Source organism: Callorhinus ursinus, unplaced genomic scaffold (genome assembly GCF_003265705.2).
Source record: "Callorhinus ursinus isolate GAN/ISIS: 27379988/994484 unplaced genomic scaffold, GSC_fseal_2.0 scaffold22, whole genome shotgun sequence".
NCBI classification, from domain to species: Eukaryota; Metazoa; Chordata; class Mammalia; order Carnivora; family Otariidae; genus Callorhinus; species Callorhinus ursinus.
Window position 1 is genome coordinate 28354752 of NW_027397084.1, and position 21258 is coordinate 28376009.

Consider the following 21258-nt stretch of genomic DNA (forward strand, 5'->3'; position numbering starts at 1 on the left):
TTAAGATTGGGAGTGCCTGGCTGCCCCAGTCACTGGAGCATGAGTCTTGGCCTCAGGGTTGTGGGTTCGAGCCCCACTTTGGGTGTAGAGATTAATTTAAAAATCTTTTTAAGAAATGGTTAAGATTGTAAATTTGCTGTTATTCATTTTTATCATAATTTTTAAAAAAGATTATCTCTTAATTCTAATGTATACTACCTTAAGAAACCAAGCAAAAAGTCTTGAAGTATGCAAAACAGTACTAATGTTGTTGGATGAAGTGTTCTGTGAACGTCAATTTGGTCAAGTTGTTTGGTAGTGCTCTTTTGGTCATCTTTGTCCTTACTGATTTTATGCCTACTTGTTTTATCAGTTATTGAGGTTATATATATACCAAGTATGTGTGTGTATGTACATATACACTTGGATCTCCAAGTATAATGGATTTGTCTGTTTTTCCTTTCAAATTCATTTTTGCCTTATGTATTTTGGGTATTTGTTGTTAGGTGCATACAAGTTTATGTTTCTTGGAGAATCAACCCTTTGTCATATGTAATGTTCCTCTATATCCTTGATAATGCCCTTGTTCTTAAGCCTACTTTGTTCAAAATGAATATAGTTACTCCAGCTTTCTGTTGGTTTTTGTTTGCATGGTATGTATTTTTCATACCTTTACTTTTAATTTATTTAATTTTTTTTGTTTAAAATAGTTTTTGGTTTTAAAAGCATATAGTTGGATCTGAAAAATGAGTTGAATGCCTGTGTTTTGTTTACATTGTAGCTTATTATATTTCATACTTAAATCTTTACTTTTTACACTGTGATAGAGATTTTTATAGTATTTGTGTATACTCTTGAAATTCTTTACATTTCAGGAGGCCCCTTAACATTTTATAGTAGCACTTTAAAACTACATTAAAGTTACATTATGTAAAAGCTCTGCCTTTTCTGATGCAAATCAGTATTCCAAATGAAAAAGGAAATCTAACAAAATCCATGGTTTTTATTTTTATTTTCATATTATTTTTTTTTTTTTAAATCCATGGTTTTTAAAAAATCTGTTTATGGGGTACCTGGATGGCTCAGTTGGTTGAGCATCCGACTCTTGATTTCACTCAGGTCATGATCTCAGGGTCCTGGAATCGAGCCCCACATCACACGCCCCACTCAGCAGAGAGTCTGCTTAAGGATTCTCTCTCTCTCTCTTTCTCTCTCTGTCCCTACCCCCGCTTGCACTTTAGCGCTTTCTCTCTCTAAAATAAATAAATCTTTAAAAAAATAAAAATCTGTTTATGTCTCATGACATGCTTAGAAGTTAATTAAAAAGAAACTTTTTTCTTAAACTTCACTATATTAAAATATGTAATTCAGCTGCTACCAGAACTGCTCATTCTTTTCCATTTCTAACTCTACAAGTAGGAAACAAACTTTTTTTCACAGTGACTTTTTTTTTCTTAACATACAGTGTTGTATTAGTTTCAGGTATATAATGGTACAATGGTTCAACAGTTCTATACATTACTCAGTGCTCATCAAGATAAATGTACTCTTAATCCCGATTATCTAGTTCATCTGTCCTCCCACCCACTTCTCTGGCAACCACCAGTTCTCTGTTTTTAACAGTCCAGGAGAGGGGTTGTCTCTTTTTTTCATTGTTTGTCTTGTTTCTTAAATGCCACACATGAGTAAAATCACATGATATTTGTCTTTCTCTGACTTATTTTACTTAGCACATATCCTCTAGGTCCACCCATCTTGTTGCAAATGGCAAGATCTCATTCTTTCTGATGGCTCAGTAATAATCCTGTGTGTGTGTGTGTGTGTGTGTGTGTACACACCACATTTTTATCCATTCATATATGGATAAACATTTGGATTGCTTCCACCTCTTTGCTATTGTAGTTAATGCTGTGATAAACATAGGGGTGCATATGTCTTTTCAAATTGGTGTTTTCATTCTCTTTGGATAAATACCCAGTAGTGGAATTACTGGATCATAGAGTATTCATTCTATTTTTAATTTTTGAGGCACTTCCTACTGTTCTTCCACAGTGGCTGCACCAGTTTGCATTCTCACCAACAGTGCATGAAGGTTCCTTTTTCCTCTACATTTTCACCAATACTTGTTATTTCTTGTGTTTTTTTATTTTATCATTCTGTCAGGTATTTTTGTGGTTTTTGATTTGCATTTTCCCAGTGATTAATGATGTTGAACATATTTTCATGTGTCTCTTGGCCATCTGTATGTCTTTGGGAAAATGTCTATTCATGTCTTCTGCCCATTGTTAATTGATTTGGTTGTTGTTTTCTTTTTCTTTTTCATGTTGAGTTGTACTAGTTCTTTTTATATTTTGGATATTAACCCCTTATTGGATATATCATTTGCAGATATATGATATCTTCTCCCATTTAGTAGGTTGCTTTTTTATTTTGTTGGTTTCCTTCACTTTTTATTTTGGTGTAGTCCCAGTAGTTTTATTTTACTTTTGTTTCCCTTGCCTGAAGAGTCATATCTAGAAAAATGTTTCTTTGCTAGTCAGAGAAATTACTGCTTATGTTTTCTTTTAGAATTTATATGGTTTCAGGTCTCACATTTAGATCTTTAATCTATTTTGAGTTTATTTTTGTGTGTGGTATAAGAAAGTGGTCCAGTTTTTATACTTCTGCATGTAGCCATCCAGTTTTCCTAACATCCTTTGTTGAAAAGACTTCTTTTTCCCATTGTATATTCTTGCTTCCTTTATTGTAGATTGACTATATAAGTGTGGGTTTATTTCTGGGCTCTCTGTTCTGTTCCATTGATCCATGTGTTCATTTTTGTGCCAGTGCCATACTGTTTTGATTACTACCACTTTGTAGTATTTCTTGAATCTGAGATTGTGTTACCTCCAACTTTGTTCCTCTTTCTTAAGATTGCTATTCTGGGTCTTTTGTGGTTCCATACAAATTTTAGTATTATTTGTTCTAATTCTGTAAAAAATGTTGGTATTTTGATAGGGATTGTATTAAATCTGTAGATTGCTTTGGGTAGTATAGACATTTTAACAGTATTGGTTCTCCCAATCCATGAGCATGGAGTATCCATTTGTTTGCATCATCTTCAGTTTCTTTCATCAGTGTTATATAGCTTTCAGAGTATGCTTCTTTCATTTCTTTGGTTAAAGATATTCCTAGGTAATTTATTAATTTTTCTTTCTCCTACATCATTATTAGTGTATAATCAACAGATTTCTGTAGGTTATACTTGTTCCTGTGACTTTACTGAATTCATTTATCAGTTCTAGTAGTTTTTTGGTAGTCATTTTTTCTTTCTTAGGGATGGAGAGAGAAGGGGGGGGGCTACAGGGAGAGAGAATCTTAAGCAGGCTCCATGCGCAGCACAGAGCCCGATGTGGGCTCAATCTCATGACCCTGAGATCATGACCTGAGCCAAAATCAAGAGTTGGACACTTAACCAACTGAACCACTGAGGTGACCCTTTCTGGTGGAGTCTTTTGAGTTTGTATATAGTATCATGTCATCTGCAAATAGTGAAAGTTTTACTTCTTCCTTACTAATGTGGCTGTTTTTTAATTCTTTTTCTTGTCTGATTGCTGTGGGTAGGACTTCTAGTACTATATTAAATAAAAGTTTTGAGAGTGACCATCCTTGTTCTGTTCCTGATCTTAGAGGAAAAGTTAATGTTTTCACCATTGAATATGATGTTAACTGTGGGTTTTTCATAAATGGCCTTTATTATGTTGAGGTATGTTCCCTCTAAACTTTGTTGAGAGTTTTTGTCATGAATGGATGTTGTACTTTGTCCTATGTTTTTTCTGCATCTATTGACATCATCTTGTTTTTCTCCTTTCCCTTGTTAATGTGATGTATCATGTTGATTGATTTGTGAATATTAAACCACCCTTGTATCCCAGGAATAAATCCAAATTGATCATGACGAATGATATTTTTTAATGTATCATTGTATTTGGTTTGTAAATATTTTGTTGAGGACTTTTGCATCTATGTTCACTAGAGGTACTGGCCCATAGTTCTGTTTTTTTTGTAGTGTTTTTATCTGGTTTTAGTATCAGGGTAATGCTGACCTTGTAGAATGAATTTGGAAGCTTTTACTTTCTCTTCTATTTTTTGAAACAGTTTGAGTAGAACAGTTATCAACTTTTCTTTAAAGTTTTAGAAGAATTCACCAGTGAAGCCATCCAGTCCCAGATGTTTATTTATTGGGAGTTTTTTGATTACTGATTCAATTTTATTCCTGGTAGTCAGTCTGTTCTAATTTTCTATTTCTTCTTGCTTCAGTTTTGGAAGGTTATATATTTCTAGGTTGTCTAATTTGTTGACATATAATTTTTCATAATATTCTCTTATAATTTTCTGTATTTCTCTGGTTTTTATTTCTCCTTCATTTATTTTATTTTATTTATTTGAGTCTTCAAGATTAGATCTTGCAAATCATAGTTTTACTCTCAAACATCACTTTTCATTCATTGAAAATCTATTAGTTACCATTGCCTGGAATATGAAGTAAATCTTACTAATAAAGTCTTTCAGGTGTAAGAAAGGTTGATATTGGCTAAATAGATATTTGATCACTGACTGTTTTTAGTATAAATTGTTAAATTCATTATATTTGGATTTTTTTTTATAAAATAGATATTTGGTGCTTGAAAAACTGAAGAAAGAAGAAGCTGACCGAATTCATATATTCAGTTCTTTTTTCTATAAACGCCTTAATCAGAGAGAAAGAAGAAATCTTCACGAAACAACTAATCTATCGTAAGTCAAGCTCTGAAAATATTTAACAAATGTAGTAAGTCACTCAAGTTTAATTTAATAAAAAATGTACTTGTATTGAGGTAACATCTTGTAATTCTGTTGTCAGTTAGCAAAATTAATATAATTCATAATACTCTAAAGCCTCAAGAATATCTGGAATTCATAAAGGTTTTTGGTCCAATACCTAAATCAGTATTCCCCAAAATGTGCCTGACAATTAAAAAAAAAGAATTACTTGGATACTTATTAAGTACAGATTGCTCTGTTTTACCCTAGATGTTCTATTCCTAATACTTAAGAGAGGAACCTATTACTCTGTACTTTTAATAAGTTCTTTGGATAATTCTGCTCCAACAAGTAAGGAAATACTGTTCTGCATATTAGGCTTCAATCAGTTTAATTCCGCTCCATTTAGTCATTGCATCCAGCCCTAATTTGCACTGATAATTGGTCAAAAGATACATACAGAATGCCGTAAGGGCTGTCAGTTGTCTTGAATTGATGGCTATTGTGCATAATATAAATAATAATATATTTTTTTTTAAGATTTTATTTATTTGACAGAGACACAGCAAGAGAGGGAGCACAAGCAGGGGGAGTGGGAGAGGGAGAAGCCGGCTTCCCATCGAGCAGGGAGCCTGATGCGGGGCTTGATCCCAAGATCCTGGGATCATGACCTGAGCCAAAGGCAGACGCTTAATGACTGAGCCACCCAGGCACCCCAGTATAAATAATATTTTATACTGTTTCAGTGATTCCTAATTTTACATCTTGGAGTTGATGGTAGTGATTGGTTTGACTAATGTTCATAGTCTATTTTATTTCATCTTTTGTAATGCTCATTTTTCCTGCTGTCTTCTCAGTCATTATAGGTCATGGTCTGATACATTTCTCAATATAGTTGCTAATATGCAGAAATAAAAATAGTAGCACTGGTTCACTTAGTAAGTAGTAGCAGGAACTAAATAATTCTTTCTTGCAGATTCAGTGATGGGCAGTTTCACACCTTCCTAGCTCCATCTGAGATGATCTATTTTCTTTCCCCAACTTGTTAAATCATCTTATACAACTGTTTTATTTGTTAACATCTTAGTCTTTATAATTTATAAATGGCTGCATATAAGCTGAAGCACTAGAAGAAACATTTCAGAAAGTGATAGTTTATCTCTTTTCTTATAGAATACAGCAAAAGCGACATGGGAGAGTAAAAACATGGACCCGGCATGTAGATATTTTTGAGAAGGATTTTATTTTTGTACCCCTTAATGAAGCGTGAGTAATAATTTTCTTTATATAAATGTGAAGGCTATTTTTAGAAAATGTGTTTATGAGTTGAAGAATTCATTCATTTTTAAACTTCTTTCTGAAATTTGTTGTATATGTCTATATGCTGCTTATTTTATGAAAATTGATAACAGTTTTTAGTGAGTCATGTAAGATGTTGAATTTTATAAACACTAGCAAGAGATCTTTCTAATTTTGTTTTACTCATCAGTATAGAATAATGTCATTTTTAAAAAGTGGTGCTATAATCTACCAAACATCCTACAGAACAGACTTCTTTATACAGAATAATGACTAGGTCACATAGATTTTGAATCTTTAGAAAACACTTTGGCTCTTAACCAAAAGAAGAAAAGATGGCTAGATTTATGTCGTATACTCAAATTGAAAACCATGCTGACTACTTTAAGCTATTTTCTAGGTAAATGGAGGTGGTAAATATTTTGTGTTCTCCCACAGTGACTAGAGAGGCATTGATGTGTAGGATAGTATTATACAGTTTAGACTTGAGAGATTTTATATTTCATTTTTGTTTTCCTATGCCTTCCAGCCAAAAACTCCCGGGAATACACCTGTAGTTGGACAACTTGGGTTTATTACTTATATCAAGGGAGAACACACACCATGGGCAACCATGGAGCCTCTCAGTAAAAGTGTGTTTGAAAGCGCCTATAATAGAATTTGGGCTTTGGTTTGGTCATTGGGGGAAGATGTAAGGAAGCAGTTGTTTGCTTGGGTAAAGAAGTAGCATTTACCCATTTAGCAAAAAAGGGGAATATTTGGCATTTTTTTTGGTTGCATTGTGACCTTGTTTGTCTCTGCTTAGACAAATTGAGAAATGTCCTTGCTTTGTCTCAGTTTATCATGGTTGCAGAGTAAGTTTGGGATTGGTATTCTGTAAGATTGTTTATGTCTAATAAGCCTAGCTGTGCCAGGCTAGCTTCTGAATATGCTCTTTTTTTTTCCTTACTATGAAAAACAGATTCACTCAATAGTATAATCAAATTCTATTTATTTCAAATCATACGTTAGGGCGCCTGGCTCAGTTGGTTGGGTGACTGCCTTCGGCTCGGGTAATGATCCTGGAGTCCCAGTATCGAGTCCTGCATCAGGCTGCCTGCTCGGCGGGGAGTCTGCTTCTCCCTCTGAACCTACCCCCTCTCGTGCACCCTCTCTCTAAATCTTTCTCTCTCTCTCTCTCTCAAATAAATAAATAAATAATAAAAATAAAATAAAATCATATGTTAATCATAAGACCTGTGCTCTCTAATGACCCAGCCAAAGATAGGTAGGCTAGGTCAAACGCTGGTTATAGCTATAAAGCCTAACTTCTTCAGAGCTATATATCTAAGTCAAACATAGTGTCATAATTTAAAACCAAGTTTAAAACTAATTCTTAATTTCTTCATTATCCTCAAAAATAAGTTTTCTTGACAGTAGTTTGTCATAAAGAGTAACATGTGAGCTGCTTGCTTAGGTGAAAGGGAAGATACACATAGAGAGCTATTTGTCAGAAATGAATTATAAAAATTTAAGGTACACACTTTAGCAATAGAGGCACATTCCTCTTAGTGTATCTGCGGTGGATTAAAGCTATGATTAATCCTTGTAGTTACCTTGGTGAAAGAGAATGAACAAAGATGTAGAGTCAGTAAAGGATTCTGCAAAAGAACTATGCCCTTAGTAGATGAAAGAATAGCCTCCAAATCCTGAGGGTTCTTTTTGTTTTGTTTTGTTTTGTTTTTGAAGAGCTAAAGCCACACATAGTTCTGTTTGCTAATTATTTTAGATAGGATGCTGTGTTTTTGCTGTTTTATTTTTAATTTTCTTGGTAGTGGTAGTTTCTTAAACTTTAAAGTTTATAAGCTATTTGTTAAAAATTGATAAGGAAAAAATGTCAACATTTAGATCCAATCGATCTTAAGTGAAATTACTTGTTTTAGTCTCTTCTTTCACTGGTCGTTTAAGGTCAATGTGTAGCTGCTATTAAAAGGGATCATAAAAGCAAAATCCTGTCACTTAGAGGTTGAAAATAACCTCAGTTATATCTAATTCAAGTTTCTCCTTTCGGCTAGGTAAAGAAAGAATTTATAACAGAAAATTTATACCTTACACGTATTTGTCATAGCTAAGAAATGTTAAAAACTGTGGTAGTCTTTGGTTATACATTTAGATTGAGAACTGCTATATTATACCATATTAATCAATTTTTAAAACATATTTATTCACATGTAACTTTTTTTGACATTGAGTTGTGACTTACAGTCAGCCAAATCTTGGAATATAGTGAGAAAGATGGTGTGTTGCTCTTTCTACTACCCTTGGCTGACCTAAGTCCATAGGATAGTGAGGGTTAATAAAGAACAAGAGAAGCATTCCTCCATCTCGCCTTAAAAATACTGAGGGTGAAGCCAGGCTCTGTCACCCTTGGTTTATGCTATCTGATGAAGAGACAGTTAGTGTTTCTTCATATTACCTTGGAGGAATTTAACATTTTGTAAAAGTGAGAATATAGAATAACTTTTGTTCATACCAAGCTAATGCATTTTTTCGCTCCTCAAACACTTATTGAGGGGCGCCTGGGTGACTCGGTTAAGCAACTGCCTTCGGCTCAGGTCATGATCTCAGGGTCCTGGGATCAAGCTCCTCATCGGGCTCCCTGATCGGCGGGAAACCTGCTTCTCCCTTTCTCACTCCCCTTGCTTGTGTTCCCTCTCTTGCTGTGTCTCTCTCTGTCAAATAAATAAATAAAATCTTTAAAAAAAAAAAACACCTATTGAATACCCTATTATATGACAAACACTACTGAGCTAATAAGTTCTCTGACATCTATAGCCTGTTCATTGTATCCTAGCATATAACACTGTCTAGGAAATAGTAAGCCCCTAATAAAATACCTCATTAGATTAATGAATATTAGCCAATGTTAGCTGTACAGCTTTTTACTCAGAGCTTCTAACCTATTATTGGAAACCATGATACCTGAATTTAGCTGTATCAGGAGCACCCACCTGATAGCTGGAACTCTACTAATACTGAAGTTTTATAATGATGCTGAAATAGATACATTATTTCATTTTAGTGGTATATACATCTCAATAAGCATAAGACAAAGAATTATTTAATATTTTCAACATTAAGCAATGCCTAACCTTAAGAAAAACAGACATGGGGTAAAAGTTGTTTTTTTTTTAAAGCTTTTTTTTTTTTTAAATATTGGATATTTTATTTCTTCCTTTTAAGTCTTTTTATTTATTTATTTGAGAGAGCGAGAATGAGAGAGTACATGACATGAAAGGGGAAGGGTCAGAGGGAGAAGCAGACTCCCTGCTGAGCAGGGAGCCCAATGTGGGACTCGATCCCAGGACTCCAGCATCATGACCTGAGCCGAAGGCAGTCGCTTAACCGACTGAGCCACCCAGGCGCCCCTGGGGTAAAAGTTTTTTAAAAGCTATATTATATGTGCAATATTTAGAAAAATGCTTAAAATTATACAGTCTATTTAGACTTCTGAAAACATTTTAGTCTTGAGGCTAGTTTTCTATTCTTTGACATAAATAGGTCAAGGGGAAGGTTAATGAGAATGGTGAATTACAGTGATCTAATTTATATTTTCTTAAATTGTCTAAAAATAAGAATGAATTTTTCATTCAAAAAGCAATAAAGTTTCAAAGGATGTTTGCAAAAGTGAATGCAGGCTACATAATTCTAAAAAAATTATGTTGTTTTTGAATAGACATTATATTCTATTAATGATCATATAAACAAGTAGATTCATTTGAGAATTGAAAAAATTGGGCATTCTTAAGAAATCTGTTGACAGAGGCTTTAGAAAAAATATTTCAATTGATATTTATTGCCAAATATAATAAACTCTCATAATATATTCAGTAGTTTCATTTGTTTTTTACAGTGCACACTGGTTTTTGGCTGTTGTTTGTTTCCCTGGTTTGGAAAAACCAAAGTATGAACCTAATCCTCATTACCATGAAAATACAGTCATGCAAAAATGTTCAGCTGTAGAGGACAGTTGTATTTCTTCTCCTTCAGCCAGTGAAATGGACAGTTGTTCACAAAACTCTTCTGCCAAGCCTGTAATTAAGAAGATGCTAAACAGAAAACATTGCGTAGCTGGAATTGATTCAAGTGCCGAACAGGAAGAAAGTGACCCTCATTATCGGAGAAACATAGGCAGCGTGAAATGTAGTCTGAAAAAAATAAATCATACTGCAAGTGAAAATGAAGAATCGAATAAAGGAGAATCTGCATGCCAAAAAGTTAATGATAGGACTAAAAGTGAAAATGGCCTACAGAATGAATATTTAAGTTCTGTGCACCATACAGGTACGTTTCTAAATGTTCTTAAAGAATCAAGGAATTCAGAATAAATTGGATTTTTTTATACATAGGATTAAGATTTCAGAGCATATTTTTTAAGTCAGATTTATCAAGATATGACTTATTTATAGTAACATTCACCCATTTTATAAGTATAGCTCAGTGAGCTTTGATAAATATGTACAGTCATATAATCTCTACAGTAAACAAGATTTAGAACTTTTCCATCACTCCAAAAAATTCCCTTATGCCTTTCTACAAGTCAAAGGTTTTAACATTGTAGTACAAGGTCTACATTTTTCATTATAGTGACTTGGATTTATTCTTATTTCATAAGCAGTTTACTGTATTTGGCACAAATAGTAGTTGGACAGTCTATAAGGCAAATTAGTTCATTCTTCTCAATTTACAGATGGGCAAATAGCGATCAAATAGCAAGAATCAGAAATTAAAGCCTTTTCCTCCAAAATAGTTGTTGACATTCAAATGAAAGGTTAGTTCCTTATTCCTCATTCTCTTTCATGTTTCAGTGGGAAGAAGGGCACTAACCCAACCTCTGCTTTTTTTTATTTCCATTCAGTTCTAATGAACTGAATTTTTTCCCTTGAATCAGTTCCATATTTCTAGCACTTGTTAAAGAAATCTAAAGTGTCTCTTCCAGTACTTAAGTTTCATATCAAATCAATTGTGTAATTTTCTCTCGATCTCAAAAGTAAAATAATCTTTAAAATCCATAATATGCTATGACATGTGCCTTGCTTATTAAGCTGTGAATAAATCTACATTTTCTTTGGAGGAAAAAAGTCAGAATAAGGCATAGAAGAAATTATGTGAATTCAGAAAGAACCTATAAAAATTAAGGCTGGCGCACCTTGGTGGCTCAGTTGGTTAAGTGTTTGACTCTTGGTTTCAGTTTGGGTCATGGTCTTGAGGTTGTGGAATCGAGCCCCAAGTCAGGTTCCATACTCAGCGGAGTCTGCTTCAGATTCTTTTTCCCTCTGCCCCTCCCTGCTCACGCGCTCTCTCTAAAAATTAAGAATGCTGAACATAGTCTTGGTACTTTTACCACCTTATTTTAGTAACTCAGAAAGCTGTTGAGTTTGATGAAAATAATTTTTATTTGTTTGACATATTAGCTGCATAAATCTGACAGCCCTAGAGTGATGATCTTTGTGCCCTTTGGGAGGTATAAGATAAGAGCAGAAGGGGGAAATTTAGCAGTTACAGCAAAAAAGTACATGTAACAGATAAATATTTGCTTTTCTAACTCACTTTTCAGTCTATTTCATTAGGCAGGAAATGGAATGCAGATAGACAAAGTAGGTAATCACCCAGTGCTGCCTATATTATTTTTCAGTTTTCGTATTTTAATACTTGAGTAGAAAAAAAATAAGAGGTAGTGAATAGTCATATTAAAGATTAATTACCATTTTGGTACTCTGAAGCCTAAGCCTTCAAGGCAGTATGAATTGTTTCTCATTCCCTTGAAAACAAAGTCTTGCCAGTTAGCACATGAAAAGATGATGGACATCATTAGACATAAGGGAAATACAAATCAAAACCACAGTGAGATACTTCTTCATATCACACTAGTATGGCTACAATCAAAAAGTCAGATACTAATAAGTGTTGGTGAGGATGTGGAGAAATCAGAACCCTCATATATTATTAGTGGGAATGTAAAATGGTGCAGGTGCTTTCTTTGGAAGACAGTTTGATAGTTCCTCAAAAAATTAAATGTAGAGTTATAATATGACCCAGCAGTTTCACTCCTACATATATATCCAAGAGAAATAAAAACACACAAAAACTTGGGCATGAATGTTCATTGTAGTATTATAGCAGCCAAAATGTACAAGCAACTCAAATGTTCATCAGCTGACAAATGGATAATCAATTAGTGATATATCTATCCGCTGAAATATTATTAGGTCGTAAAAAGATATGAAATACTGATACATGCTACAACATTGCTCAGGCTTGAAAATATTGTGAAAGTAGTCACAAAAAACCACGTATTATACGATTCCATTTGTATGAAATCTGAACAGGAAAATTTATAGAGTAGATTAGTGGCTGCTTAGGGCTAGTGTGGTGTGGCAAATAGGAGTGTGTGGGGGCGGGGAGGTGGGGGGGAATAATAGCTGAAAGGTACAGGGTTTCTTAATGAGGTTTAAAAATTTACTCTGATGAGGGACGCCTGGGTGGAATAGTTGGGTAAGCATCTGACTCTTGGTTTCGGTTCAGGTAATGAGATTGAGCCTGGCGTCAGACTCCATGCACAATGCAGAGTCTGCTTAAGACTCTCTCCCTTGGGGCACCTGGGTGGCTTAGATGGTTAAGCATCTGCCTTCGGCTCAGGTGATGATCTCAGGGTCCTGGGATCGAGCCCCGCATCGGGCTCCCTGCTTGGCAGGGAGCCTGCTTCTCCCTCTCCCTCTACTATTCCCCCTGCTTGTGCTCTCGCTCTGTCAAATAAATAAATTAAATCTTAAAAAAAAAAAAAGGCTATCTCTCCCTCTACCTTTGCCCCTCCCCCTGCTTGCACATGCTCTCTCTTTCTCTCAAATAAATATTTCAAAATAATAATTAATGGGGCGCCTGGGTGGCTCAGTCGTTAAGCATCTGCCTTCAGCTCAGTTCATGATACTAGGGTCCTGGGATCAAGCCCCACATCGGGCTCCCTGCTCTGCAGGAAGCCTGCTTCTCCCTCTCCCACTCCCCCTGCTTGTGTTCCCTCTCTCGCTGTCTTTTTCTGTCAAATAAATAAAAAAATCTTAAAAGATAAATAAAAAAAAATTTACTCATGATAGTTGCACATATGTGCAGATATATAAAAACAACTGAATTGTACACTTTAAATGGGTGAATCGTATGGTATGTGTTATATTTCCATAGAACTCTTTTCTTTAAAGTTCCCTTTTGATCAGTAATCTCATACTATAATGTGAATTAAAATTAAAAATGAGTTAAAGTTCATGAGCTAAAGCAATGGGACAAAGCCTACAGCTTCATATACACAAACCCCAGAAACTTCTAATGGCCCTCTCCCTCAAATTAATGTTCTAGTTGAGTAATACCTAGTTAAATTTAAGTAAATAACCTCACTAATCCTACTGGAGATCAAAGTAAAAAATCCTCTGTTTTACGAAGTTTGACTTCTTAGTGTCTGTTTATCCTTTTTTTTTTCCAACTATAGTTTGTGTATTTGTTTTTGTTTTGTTTTTAGTTTGTGTGCAACCATATCAACTCCATCTTCCTTAAGGGAAATTAATTTACCTTTATTGGGTGTGATCCACTGATTATTTTCTGTTCTTTTTGATGCTTGCCTTAATCCAATGATGATAGTGTCCCACAATTTGAAAATTAGTGCTCTAGAGTGAGTCTGCATTTCTGTGTTTTCATCAGATGTTTCCAAGGGATCACTCACCCAAAAGCACTCTGAGGTGCTTTTACTGTCTCAGAGAGCTTGGTTAAGTAGTCTGTCCTATATGAAATGATGGCATATTAAAAATTGGGATAAGAAGAGCTTATAAAATTTTTCTGTGATTATGATTACTATCTCAATAATTGATTTCTGTTTTGCCTGGGAATATAATTGACAGGATTTAAACGAAGCATTTTATTTAATTTATTTATTTATTTATTTATTTATTTATTTTTAAGTAATCTCTACACCCAATGTGAGGACCAAATTTACAACCCCAAGATTAAGAGTTGCACACTTCACTGACAGCCAGGCGCCCTTAAACAAAGCATTTTAGGTAGTTTTAATATAGTTTTAACTATCGAACACAGAGTCACAAGTGTTGACTCCTGATGTCAGATAACATGCTGTAAGTGGGAATTGTATCTTATCATAGAGATTGGGTTAAGGCCAACTGTTGGAAAATAATGTGTGGTATCAGTACTTTCATTTGGTAGTTTTTCAGTTGAGCACCATATGAAATAGTTGTCTTGCTATGGTACGTGAAAAATGTGTATGTTTTGAACTCTAGAATCATACTTGGCATCCTCAGAGGATCTCACTGTATGAGAAGCTCTCAGAAACTGGGACTGGTTAAAAAAACAGTTGAGTTATCACCTCTCAGCATACACCAGGATACTTGTTTACTGAATGAAATAACTGGCTTCACTATTTAAATTATTTTTCTCCCTTTTTTTAAATGCACATATATTTAATTGTGTAGGTTTATATTTATATTACACAGCTTCTGTAGATATGAATAATTGGCTGCTAGAATAACTTGATTATAATTGAGTCTGAATTGCCTGAGGATTTGGACAGATTTTATTCAAATACAGATATTTTAGCTTCAAACAAACATGAAAATACAGATTTTGAAAAAAATTGAAAAGGCTATTTTACATATAAAAAGATTTACCATAGTGCTTTATTATTTATTTTAAATAGTATGTTTACAATCACAACATTTAGAGAGAGAGAGACATCTTTCTTTTCAGGAGCATGTTCTTTTTTGCTGTCTTCCCATCCCATCTTGCTTATATTAATATTTTTAATTCCCCTTTAATAACTTACACAAAAATAAACTTTTATCCTGTCTAAAATACCTTAAAGTCATACTTTTTAAAGTGGAAAAGGTATACTCTTTAATAAACAGATAACTAAATTTGGTATTAAAGTCCCTTGGTTTTCATTATTTTCATGTAAATCTTATATTTCTTTGAAACATCATGTATGATTAGCATCTTCCAGCAAAATATTTTATTTTTAAAGATTTAGATTCTTGAAACTGACCTTTAAAAGTATCAATTTCACATTTTTCTTATGAGTCATTTCATACTACCAGCATCTATATTTGGCTTGTCTCATTTTATTTTATTGAAGTCAGTGACTATAACAAAACATGAAGGAAAAATATACAGGGGTGCCTTAGTGGCTCAGTCAGTTATACGTCCAACTCTTGATTTCTGCTCAAGTCATGGTCTCAGGGTCATGAGATCGAGCCCCATGTCAGGCTCTGCGCAGGGCATGGAGCCTGCTTAAGATTCTCTCCCTCTCCCTCTGCCTCTCCACTCCTCCACTGTGCGCACACACTCTCTCTCTCTCAAAATAATAAAAAATAAATTTAAGAAAAGGAAAAATACACAGAGCTGGAAAACTCATCCATAGTTACTGTTCTACGTCATGATTATTTTCATTTTTGTATTTTTCTTTTTATTATTTGTCCCAAAACAAGCCTGTTTGACTTAATTTTAATCATGTTTTTTAATCTGTATTATACAATTTTCACAATTTTATAATTTTAATTTAAAAAATGTATAACATTTTATGTTCTACAATTAGCTAACTGTTCCTATTATGGACATTAGGTTATTTTTAGACTATTGTAGCTTCTGTTACTAAAGATAACTAGCATACCTAGCACAAAAATGTTTTAATATACGTACATGTATATATCTGTATATATTTAAATATACATATATTTATAATATAATTGATACCTGGTTTTAAATTTTAATAGAATTAAATTTTAATGAATAAATTTAATGAATTCTCTGAGTTGTAGAAGCAACTTTGTAATTGATTACTGAATCCAGGTTTTTATTAGAAGTAAGTTATATTTGAAATTATATGTTAATGCAAATTTTATATCCATAATTACTATATAATTAATTACTAGCATTTTAATATCATATACCATAAGTTATGTGCATGTCCTTTTTAAATTATATAATGTTTCTTATTTATAGATGGCTTAAGCAAAATTAGACTAAACTATAGTGATGAATCAACTGAAGGTAGCAAAATGCTTGAAGATGAACTCATCGACTTCTCAGAAGATCAGGATAACCAGGTAAAACCTAATGCTTAGCAAAAAGCTCCAATATCTTATCTTACTAAGTTTTTCTTTGGAGTCCTATAAGCAATTCCTTCTACCAGTAACTCATGCCTTCTGAATTTGGGTCTCATCTCAAAGCACAAACCTAAGTTTTTAATTCAGAAGTTGCCAGGATAACTGTATAGGGTTGTTTTGTTCTATTTTTCTTTTTAGGGTTTTTGTTGTAGTTTTTGCCATCGTGGATTAAACTAACATTACCTACCTCAGGAAAGTTTTAATGCAAAATTGATTCTCCCACCTAAACCCAGCCACTACCCCCACTAACCTTGCCATTCCTTTCTCTTCCTCTTTTAAAAGCCCTTATGGGTCATACTTAACCTTAACCTTTGGTCTAACTTATTCAGGAGGCAAATGTAGATACTTGATTATGTGGTGCTTGAGCACAGCAAAATTACTATTTTTTTCCACATTTCCAGTGAGTCTTTTCTTTCTTCTAGTTTAATGTATATGTATCATGGCAGGAGCATATAATATTTAGTTAAAACTAACATAGGTAAATTCTCCTATTTCCTTAGAGTTCCATTTGCTCTAATAAATTTTACTTACACCAAGAATAAAATGTATTTTTGAAAATATTTTATGACTTCAGTTAAAGAGGGCTTTATATTGAAAGAAAAGTTTATAAGAATCTTACAGCATTCCATTTCTTTAATCTCTGACCTTTCTTTAGTTTGAATAAACTTTGAGTTTATCTAAGAGTGAAGATAGCTTTGTACTGCACCCATTTTTCCTTTTTGCAATCCTCCAGTGAACAAAAGCCCATTTTTTATCATGTCCCTTGCTGTACAATGTATGTCTAAGAAATACAGTTTTTCTCTGCAACTTATACAGGCATATATATATGGGTTATATTCAAGGTTTATAATGAGTGCTGTTCTTACGCTCCTTTGGTTGTAACAGTTATATGAACTCGCTAATCTGTGTTTTACTATTATTTCTATTGTTGATTATTTCATTTATAAGGTTGCCAGAGACTTTCTAAAGAACAGGGAAAGCCAAGCCTTGTTTTACATTCAAGATAATCTACAAAATAAGACACAGTGTCATTAAGTTGTCTTCTCTTAAGGGAAGTACATATATGGTTCTGTCAAGGAGGTGTTTCAAAAAACCCTTTAAATATTTGATTGAAAAAATTATTTATGTAAAAGAATAATAAATACAAGTCATTCATGTTCCTATTGTGAAACAGTTCACAACAAACTAAATTTTTGTAGAAATATCTAAAATCAGAGCAGTAGTATTTGAAGAAGAATCAGTCATACTATATTCAGTCTTTAAAGTTTTCTTCTACATTGAAAATAGATGTAACAGTTTTTCATAGCCTTCTGATCAGTAGTTTCTTTTCATTAAAATATCAATGTTGTGGCATTAGATAATTAGAATCAAATGACCACATTTTCTCATGTCTGATTATTAAATAGAAAAAATTTACATATTTGCCACAAAGATTTTTATTATCAATAGTGCTATTTTGTGAGGTTATTATTTAGATTGTATATCTTCACTACTAACAGGCTGTCTCTTACAGGATGATAGCAGTGATGATGGATTCCTTGCCGATGACAACTGCAATTCAGAAATAGGACAGTGGCATTTAAAGCCTACTATCTGTAAACAGTAAGCATTAACTTTATATCTTGCATACTGCATGATAAACTTTATTTACACACCCTCATAGAATAAAACATAACTGGACAGTTTTTATTCAAACAAGTCCTTAGATGTCACAAAACCTGTCAAGATGAGTGAGGAGAATTAGGTTATGCCCAGGGTCCAGGGCTCAAGTTGAGGAGAATGGATAATCATTTCTCTGTTTGAATGTAAAGTGGAATCTTGCAAAAAACACTGGATTCTAAACTAATTTTTTTTTCTTTTTCTTTTTTTTAAGTAATTTCTACGCTCAATGGGGGGCTTGAACTCAGAGCCCTGAGATCAAGAGTTGCATGCTCCACTGACTGAGCCAGCCAGGTGCTCCTAAACTAATTCTTCTATATGATGATTACCTGTTTTTTTTATCTATTATAGTAAAATCTAAAGTAGATAAAATAGTTAAAAATGGGGTTATTTCAGGGCACCTGGCTGGCTCAGTCAGAAGAGTGTGTGTGTGACTCTTGATATTGGGTTTGTGGAGTTGAGCCCCATATTGGGTGTAGAGATTACTAAAAAAAAAAAAAAAACTTAAAAAAAATAGAATTATTTCTACTTTGCATGGTCCCACTTCTGGTAATTTGGAATCTGGGGATGTTCAAATTTTCAGAATTATTTTGACATTACTAAATTTTGTATTCTTTTAAGGAACCAACAGTGGAACTTTAGTGAAATATGTTCATAATAAGATGTGGTTCAATTAATATTCTACAGTTTGGTTTTTTTGTTGTTGTTGTTGTTGTTATGTTTTTGTTTTTTAAAGATTTTATTTATTTGTCAGAGAGAGTATAAGCCGGGGGGAATGGCAGGCAGAGGGAGAAGCAGGCTCCCCACTGAGCAAGGACCCCGATGTGGGACTTGATCCCAGGACCCTGGGATCATGACCTGAGCCTAAGGCAGACGCTTAACCGACCGAGCCACCCAGGTGTCCCTGCAATTTGGTATTTAATATAATCATGTATATTTAAGTATTGTGTTAGGGTATATGTATCTGTAAGATTTATTTCTTCCCCAAGTTTTACTGAGGCAAGGGAATTTTGAATATTTAAATTCTATTGTTAGTGCTCGTTTTTTTATGCCTTTTTAACATTATAAAGTATTGGGGCACCTGGGTGGCTCAGTTGGTTAAGTGGTTAAGCGTCTGCCTTCAGCTCAGGTCATGACCCCAGGGTCCTAGGGTCGAGCCCCACTTTGGGCTCCCTGCTCAGCTGGGAGCCTGCTTCTCCCTCCTGCTTGTGCTGTACTCTCATTCGCTCTCTCTCTCTCTCTCTCTGTCTCTCAAATAAATGAAATAATCTTTAAAAGACAAAAACATTATAAAATATTAACATTTGGTCATTTCACCCTACAGACCTTGTATCCTACTGATGGACTCACTTAGAGGCCCTTCTCGATCAAATGTTGTAAAAATTCTAAGAGAGTAAGTTCAAAACTATAATTTGTACTTTGTATTCTGGTGGGAATGAGGGACTGTGTATGTTTATATATGTATATTCTTACTATATGTGCATTATTGCAGGTATTTAGAGGTGGAATGGGAAGTTAAAAAAGGAAGCAAAAGAAGTTTTTCCAAAGATGTTATGAAAGGCTCTAATCCAAAAGTACCCCAGCAAAACAACTTCAGTGATTGTGGTGTATATGTGTTACAGTATGTAGAGAGCTTTTTTGAGGTGGGTTTCAGTATGTTGGATCTAATATAATAAATAATAAAATAGCTTATAGTGACTCCTTAGACAACACGGGTTTGATTTTTTTTTTTATAAATACAGTACAGTACTATAAATGTATTTTCTCTTCCTTGTGATTTTCATAATATTTTATTTTCTCTAGCTTTATGTAAGAATACAATAATATAATACATATAACATAAAATATGTGTTAATTGACTGCTTATGTTTATTGGTAAGGATTCTGATAAATAGTAGGCCATTAGTAGATAAGTTTTTCAGGCATCAAAAGTTCTTTGTGGATTTTGGACTTCACAGGGTCAGTACCCCAAATCCCCACATTGTTCATGGGTCAACTGTATTTGACCTTATATTAATGTAAAAAACACAATAAGGAAATATTTTAAAGAATTTGAAAACCATTTCAAAAATTTTTCCAGGGAGCAGAAACTCCCAAATTGGAGAACTTTTAAAGCATAAAAAGACTATTTATATTTTATCAAATCCAAGGTTTGTTGACTCCATTCTCATCACTCTGATAACTCTCCCTCTCCATTAACTCTTCCCATCTTAAGAAATCTCTCCCATGATTCTGACTTTTCACCCTCTTTTCTCCCCTTTATGGATATATTTATGGAGAAGTATTTATATTCACTGTCTTCATTTCCACAAGTCCTACTTGTTTCTCAAATCTCTGTAATCTGGCTTTACTCTCATCCTTATATTGAATTTGTTACCAACCTCCCAGCACCACTTGACACTGTTGACCATTCCTTCTTCATAATGCTTTCTTCCTTTGACTTCAGGGATACAATACCATACCTCTTTTGGATATTTTTTATAGTTATCTTGACTCTTGGGGTGCCTGGGTGGCTCAGTTGGTTAAGCGTCTGCCTTCAGTTTAGGTCATGATCCTGGGGTCCTGGGATTGAGCCCTGTGTCAGGCTTCCTGTTCAGCAGGGAGCTTGCTTCTCCCTCTGCCCCTCCCCGCTGCTCATTCTTGTGCTCTCATGCACGTTCTCTCTCTCAAATAAAATCTTTAAATAAAAAAGATAACTCAGCTATCTTTAAAAAAAATTATCTTGACTCCTTCCTTTTCTTCATCCATCACCAGTATAGTGCTCAATTCTATGAATTCTATCACTTAACGTTGTATATGTTCAATTCTTTATTCTTGCTGCCACTTTCTAAGCCCAATACACTGGCATCACCATTCTGAATTGCTGCACCAGTCTCTAAGCGTGCTGCCTTTTATTTTTCACATTTGTTTTCCAGAAACAAATCTAATTGTTATATTCCTGTTGCTCTTGGGCTAAAGATGAAAATCCTTCACATGGCCTAAGTGACCCAACTTCCGTTGAAGCTTCTAGCTTCATTCATTTCCTACCATTCTTACTCTAGCGTTCTGTTTATCAGCCACCTGAATGTCATTAAGTTTCTTGTATTGTGTCATGTTTTTTCTTGCCTCTAGCCCTTGATACATATGTCCCTACCTGGGGTGTTCTTCCCAGTTGCTTCTGTCATTTTACTGGACTAACTCCTACTCATTCTTCAGGTCTTAGCTTAAATATCACTTCTTGGAATTGTGTTAAGCCCCCAGGCATGGATTTTCGTAGGACTTTCTGCTTTTACTCTCAGAATACTTGTCATGTCCATTGTTTTTAATTGTTATCTGCCTATCTAGACTAGAGTCAGCAAACCAT

At 34.1% G+C, this 21258-nt stretch overlaps 1 protein-coding gene across 6 annotated transcripts in view; it reads left to right on the forward strand.

Moving 5' to 3' along the window:
• Positions 1 to 21258, forward strand: part of SENP6 (SUMO specific peptidase 6) — a 110208-nt gene that overhangs the window by 87137 nt on the left and 1813 nt on the right. For all 6 annotated transcript variants that reach the window (XM_025890432.2, XM_025890435.2, XM_025890433.2 and 3 more), the window contains 7 exons: positions 4633 to 4755; positions 5935 to 6027; positions 9953 to 10383; positions 16093 to 16196; positions 17770 to 17858; positions 19240 to 19308; positions 19408 to 19558. In XM_025890432.2, the coding sequence (XP_025746217.1) occupies positions 4633 to 4755; positions 5935 to 6027; positions 9953 to 10383; positions 16093 to 16196; positions 17770 to 17858; positions 19240 to 19308; positions 19408 to 19558 (1060 nt within the window). The remainder of the gene's footprint in view (positions 1 to 4632; positions 4756 to 5934; positions 6028 to 9952; positions 10384 to 16092; positions 16197 to 17769; positions 17859 to 19239; positions 19309 to 19407; positions 19559 to 21258) is intronic.